A 7,178-nucleotide genomic window follows, 5' to 3' on the forward strand; every position below is an offset into this window, starting at 1 on the left:
TTATCAGAACCTGTTGCTTGATTTTTTTTCCCTCTTGAGTAGGAAGGTAAGTTAGGAATTATGTGTATGGAATGAGCATATTCCACTAATTAAAACTTTGATTTCTGCCCTGGATATGAGCACCTCAATATATGAGCACGGTACTAGAATTAAGCTGTCCGTGGTAAGGAAAATAAATTTAAATCTATAAGCTAGAATCCTCTTATGACAAAGATATCAATCCTGTACCCTTATTACTAATCACTTTTGGTTTATCTTCAAAATTACCTTTATATAGGTTCCAGAGAATGCGATTTAGGCCATATGTATCTAAATCATGCAATAATAAGAGAACCAAGATGTAATGCAGTTCTACTGTACTTGAAAAGACCGCTATTTCGCTCCATGATAAAACCTTTTATGTTGTGAAACTGAACAAAACTCGAATTCACATTTTGTCTCTCCTACTTGTTTAACACGTTATTAAGCAAACTAGGCATTTTACCTTGAAATAAAACAAGACTAAAAGGAACACAATACTATGCTGTTACAAATAAACTTCATTATACCCTTTTACAAAAAAGACATACATACAAACATGAAAGTCATAACTCATTTATTGAATGAATAGTATATGCAAGAATACCAATAAAAGGAAACTAATACTACAAACTACAATTTTGAAAATAAAGCCAATATAACAGGAACAAAATATACATAACATGAGAGGAATGTTTGATTTTGACTCATAATGCATTCCTTATCTTTACAATTAACCTAAATGTCTGTTAGAACAAAACTGTAGAGCTTGGTCAAACTTCAGCGCTTTTTAAAAAAGCAACAACATTCTAGAACATTTTTCTTTTGCTTTGAGATATTTAAGATTCACACATTTGTTCAAGTACATAGATTCTGATTCAACAGTAGATCTACATATCTTGTCATTCTCTTGATATCTTGAGTATCGTGTACTCCTGAGCAAGTACTATCTGAAATTCTAAAATTGTTGATTTTTGAAATAAAATGTATTTCGGTTGTGGGTTTTTAATAAATCGAGATGAAAGTAAAATTCACTTCCCCCTCCCCCCTCCCCCTAGGAACAAAGAGCTCTTATTAAAGTATAGAAACTCAAGTCTATCTTTCTACTCTAAAGAACATTTCTTACTAACATTTCTGGTAAGGCAATAAATGCTCCAGAATAATCTTCAATATACGCTTGCAATGATTACACTGTTTAATATCAATAACAAAAACAAAAGAAAAAAGGAAAAAAGAAAAAAGGAAAACAGTAAAGATGCTTCAAAATTTCAAGCTAAAATATGCATAAAAGACAGTCATGGCAGTATTTTTTGAAATGATGTAAATGTTATATACTTATCAAATAATGTCATGCTTATTAAAACTACAGTTAAGGACTTAAGAGATGAACAGTAAATACACTGCTGAGGTCCATTTTTCTAAATATTCATACCACAATGTAATTACTACCCAGAAGATGATGATGCTACTTGAGAACATAAGTACTGTACAATTTTTACATTGTAAGGCACTTTTACTCAGCATGTGACGAAAACATAGATAGAAAAACAAAATATCGGCGGTTTACAACCAAACATGATTTTTCGTGTGACTTCAATTTACATTTTAATTTTTAATGAAAGACTATTTAGCCAATCACACCACAGTGAGAAAAATAGGTAGCCAGCCACTTACCTAGCCAACCAAAAGGTAAAAGTGCTATTCTGGTTGCTAGTGGCAGAAAGGGTTGAAGAAACCCATACAAAAATCATACACTTTATTACATAACAAATCCATCAACTGACAGCTATAGTATTTGAAGTCCATTATGTGATTATTGACTGGCCATTATTACCCCTGGCACCTTCTATTTTTCCTAAAAACATCATTACAGTAGTTGTCCAAAAATGAAGGTGCTCTATAGTTCCACGGGTAAATCAATGGCACACAATGTAAAAATGATCTAGACACAGTGATTCAAAGATTTAAAATAACGGGTTTCAAGCTGTTGTAAGGAAATAAAGTACAGATCCTTTGGGAAAAGTCACATAGCTTGGTAAACAAACATCTAGATCTGTCGTTGCACTTCAAGTCACGGTGAATTTTGAAAATTCATCACATACACACAAAGAAACCCAATGGCATATTTAGAGCAAGAAGAGAAAAACATATAGGGAAGACAACTCACTACTAAAGCTAGTTTCCTTCTAAAAATAATAAAAGATGATTAAAATAAAGCAATCGAGTCCCTTGATTTAAGTAAATGTGTGAATACACACTTGACAAATATGACTTTAAGGGACTAGCAGTTAAAAAAAAATCAGTCATTAAGCACAGTGTAATTTTCCACCTGTTACATTTTTAAAATGCTTTTCCATAAGCTGTAGAATATCTTGATGTGCAGTCAAGTTAACATGATTATTTGCCTGCTGATTTAATTTAATTAACTAATAATTCAATGATCAGAATCCCTACCCTTGATAAATGAGGTGCTATGGTAATATTAGGCAGACCACAACTAAAGTTTTTTGGTTTTGCCATGAAGAAATATATAAATGTGCTTCAGCAAGTAAGTGGAAGAAAATAACACTAGCTAGAAATGCCAGTGTGAAAATCCTTTCTAAAATGCTGGGTTCTTAGGCTTTGAGAAACAATTCTGATGATCAATAGTACAACAGCAAGCCCTACCAGAGGAAAAGTAGGGCACAAAAGCCTATTTACTAGATAAGCAAAGCACTGAATGAAACATTAAAAACATTAAATAAAGTTTCTAAAATAGTGGTCACAAAATTAAAAATAAATACTGTTTTATGCGAAGACTGTTTTTTTACTCCTAGAGCACATGAGACCTCCTTACATACTTTGGGCCAATATAAGAAGTGTTCCACACAACACGGCACTTGAGAGGAACAGGTTTCAGACATGGTGGCTAAAGTCCTTAGTGAGTCTTAAAGAGGTTTAATTTGCTGTCGCCAAATGTTAGTTTAAACTCGAAAGGATCCAATCATTTTGCTAGAAGCTCTTTGTATGACATGAAAAGAAAAGAGGTTTACTGTCAAGATAATTTTGGCATAAGCACTGGAGCTCATAGCTTATAATCACCAGTTGCCCAAGTCCATGCTGGTCAGTGAGAACAACTTTAACAGGAACCAAATGAAAAGCTTAGCACACTTCTTGGAAGAGATTTTAAGCATTTGCTGTCAAAGCCAAGGGAAAAATAAAGTTCTCTTCATTTCTAGCCTCCATTACTTGCGTGTGAAAAAAAATTCCACAAATTCCCACATGTTGCCACCAGAGGCATGTTTGCACTGTTAAGTGAAATTTGCTTATACTTTCCTTTGAGTATGAATCCACTAAGCAAACTTAGACACTCTAAACAGCAGAACTTTGTTCGGTCCAGAAATATAGCTTACTTCATTTCAATGTCTGCTTTAACTGTTGACACTATACACAGGGTTAATAGTGTTTCAATCGCTTCCCAGAAACTGCAAACTACAGCTACGTAATATCAACATGTCAAACTCTGCCATCTAGTGAAGAAGGCTCATAAAACAAGACGTTTTTAGGCAGTTCAATGAAGGATCTAAGAGTTGGGCAGTAAAAAGTTACAAACCCTTTTTGATTTTAGAAAACAGTGAAAAAAGAATAGTAGTTATGGATGTCTTATTCATTCCCAGTTTTCTAACTCTGTCCCATGAACCTGTTTAAAAGATGATAAAAAAATGTAAAATATGATGCTTGAGGGGAACACAATAAATATAATGTTATTGGGGAGCGAGAATATCTTACTGATTTGACATTACAACTACATTTATTGATAAATTGGATAGCTTGTTTTTATTGTTACAAAATCAGCTAGTTTAAAAAACTATGCAAGCCTACACAATCCTCAGTATTCTAATAACATGCTTAACTAAACACAATAGCATTAAAAAATCATACTGCACACCATTATTTCAACATGTTTTTATCAATGTGTATTGTATTCTGACAACAGATCCGATATAATTAACTTTCATACCTAGTTTCCATTAAGTTGCTGCTGAGTTAGTTGTTGCTGATCAATTTCTAATTTTCCCCGGCTTTTACTCTCTCGTTCCTCATCTTCTTCATCTCTCTCATCATTTCCACTATGATTTTTACAATACAGTCTACAATGATGAAAGATAAAAATCTCAAAATGTTTTGTCACCGTTGATGAGAATATATTTATGTCATTAGTGGATGAGGCTGGTACCCATTTAAAATATGAGTTTCCTCATCCACACTTAAAAACACCCCACAATCAGTTATAGGTCCATTTCTATCTAGAAGATGGGAAAGCACTCTATTACTGAGATATTAAAAGTCCATCTGAAATAAAACCTCTGGTTTAGGATGAAAGTTACCACATATGCCCAAATATAAAGCACTTCCTCATTTTGCCCAATAAAATTTAAAAAAAAAGTTTTTGGACAACCTGAAAATATCAATTTTCAGGTATACAGATGAAATAATCAAATTCTGTAATGTTTCATATACATTATTTAAAAGCACACTTCAAGAAATTATATTCTCTCTCTATATTACTGCTTTCTGCTCAGATTTCATGCGACAAGATTTTTCAAACTCTTCAAATGCCTTTTTATTAGTAGTGTCCTGATCTTCATTAGAATACCTTTAGGAGTCACCTGATGTGTTTTTCCAGAAACTGCATTTGGCTATCTCTCTCTTAATCTAGACTGGTTCCTTTGACTTTTTTCCCATGACACTGACTTTTAGGAAGAGTTGTATCAGTTACCTTGTCAGCTACACCATATTCTGGATTTGTCTGTGGTACTATTTTATTTGGTTTTCCCTCACTGCATATTTCCTATAAACTGGAAATAAGGTCTAAGGGTTTGGCTAGCTTTAGATTCAACTTTCGTTCTTTTTTTTTTAAGTACAGGATACTTTGTAGGCAATCCTGCATACTTCAGAAGGCATGAAATTTCAAAATGCCCCAGTTTAGTGATGTTGTTTGATCATTTGGTTAAGGTGGTGGTGATGGCCAGATTTGTCCATTGTAAAGGTAGGTTTTCCCCTTTAAAATTAGCAAATAGTCTCTGGAATGATACTTTGACAGCATGAAGTTCCAACAACCTTTTATTTGGATATATACATTATATACTTGAAATTCATTGTTTTTAATGAAAACAGCAATGCGGGTGATTTTAGAAAACAGTTTAGGCCACTTTAATATATACACACTGATATATTTTTATAGTTAACAACTCCCCACTATAATCAAAGGGTGGGCTAATCTGACCTCAGTTTTAGGTCATTTACAATCATCCAAAAAATGATGTTTTGGTTAATGATGGACTGCATACATGACAGTGATCTCATAAGATTATAATGGAGTTGAAAATTCCTATTACCTAGTGACATCATAGCCGTCATAACATTTTAATGCAATGCATTACTCACGTTTGTGGTGATGCTGTGTAAACAAACCTGCACTGCCAAATATATAAAAGTATAGCATGTACATGATACTTGATGATATACATTTTGTTAATTTAGAGTGTACCCTTTCTATTTATAAAAAAAGTTTGCTGTAACAGTATGCTGTGTTATGCCAGCAGTAGCCGCATATATCCCATGTCTACTGCATTTCTTGATTGCATCGTTTTCTCTTATGTTTGATTTAAGCTCGTGATCATTTGTAGGGTAACATGCTGTATAGGCTTGTGGCCTAGGAGCAATAGGCTATAACACCTAGGTTTGTGTAAGTACACTCTATGATGTTTGCACAATGACAAAATCGCCTAAAGATGCATTTTTTCAGACCGCATCCCCATTGTTAGGGTGTGCATGACTGTATATACAAGATGACAAGATGAAACTATTCTTTAAAAATGTTCAGTGGATGCCCTCTTGTGGTCAGCAATGGATGAAAGATGATCATATAGTAATTCATCTTCCACAAATGATCTAAAACAAGGTTTAACGTGAGATGTTTCTAACATGTGAGTAGAATAAAGGGCAAGGGTAAGGTTGAGGGGCAACAATAACAACAGACTTCCAGCCTAGTTTTGCTCATTACTCTTATTCTTAAAACATTTAAAATAATTTTCCATGAACTATGGAGAATCTGTACACTTCAAACGCTGCACATTGGGAATCACGTTTTCTTTTTAATCATGAGTTCAAATATCAAGAGTGCGACTCCTACACAGTGCAGCTATGTAGTATCCTCTTGAAAATATAACCTGAATCTACCTAAGCCTTTGACCAACTTACAGTTTATGGGAAATATGGAGGGGTAGAGAAATGAAGTAAATGGCCTCATGAAAGAATAGATAAATCTAGAATGTGGAACTTTTACATGACAAATTATTGGGGTTCTTCAACAAGTAGAGGGGAAAGGCAGGGTGGAGTGGGTATTACTCTATTAAGAGAGACTTAAGAGCTGTATCCATCAATACAATGCAGGGACCTTGTATGTATCGAGATTTCAACAAATCAAGTCTAAAAATACATTTTCAAGACAATTGGGGAAATGTTAAAGTGTACTGAATACGAGATGATACAGAGAACTTACTGTTAATTTAAAAGGGTATAATAATGGCATAGTGATTAGGTAAAGAACACTTATATTTTTAAGAGAGGTACTGATGCAGGGATAAAATGACAAGAAATTTGGTATTCTTCCTTAACATACCTCAGAAAGAAAACAGAAAAACAACTGTGACAATAACTTGTATCTGCTGAGATGGGGAGCTGTTATACTATTCTATTTTTGTATACTTTTGAAAATTTTTATAATAGAGTTTTTTCTAAAAGGATAAGCTCTTTGTTATTAGAAGAAATTTTAATCTTTTTATGGGATTATTTTTCACTGAAGGACTATTTCCCATAGGCCCATTATGTGTCCTTCCCCAATCTAGACACCAAGGCCACAAGTGTTGACTGGTAAAAAAAACAAGATCACTGCTGTCACAGAACTTACTTTTTATGGTGGGAGACTGACATTTTAAAACATATATATTTAAATAGTTTAAAAATATAATAAAAACAGTAAAACGGAACTAAAAAAAATCACTGTATAATATTCCCTTGCCCTTTTAATATGAATATATTCAGGATGCAGAAAGGGCTGGTAAAGAAGGAAAGTCACATGTAGGAAGAAGCCGCTTCATTCAGAAATATTTGTCCTT

General features: G+C 33.5%; 1 protein-coding gene across 4 annotated transcripts in view; it reads right to left on the bottom strand.

Annotated features, from left to right (window-relative positions):
* Positions 1-580: 580 nt before the first annotated feature.
* Positions 581-7,178, bottom strand: part of PHF6 (PHD finger protein 6) — a 42,398-nt gene continuing 35,800 nt past the window's right edge. Inside the window, exons 10-11 of one of the 4 annotated variants that reach the window (XM_006921523.3) lie at positions 4,019-4,148; positions 581-3,697 (exon numbers count right to left, since the gene is read on the bottom strand). In XM_006921523.3, coding sequence (XP_006921585.1) covers positions 4,019-4,148 — 130 coding nt within the window. In that variant the 3' untranslated portion in view covers positions 581-3,697. Of the gene's footprint in view, positions 4,149-7,178 lie in introns of all 4 variants that reach the window. The other 3 variants (XM_015596846.2, XM_006921522.3, XM_025039649.1) reach the window with 3 other exon arrangements.

Source organism: Pteropus alecto, unplaced genomic scaffold (assembly GCF_000325575.1).
Source record: "Pteropus alecto unplaced genomic scaffold, ASM32557v1 scaffold19, whole genome shotgun sequence".
In the NCBI taxonomy this organism is placed as follows: domain Eukaryota; kingdom Metazoa; phylum Chordata; class Mammalia; order Chiroptera; family Pteropodidae; genus Pteropus; species Pteropus alecto.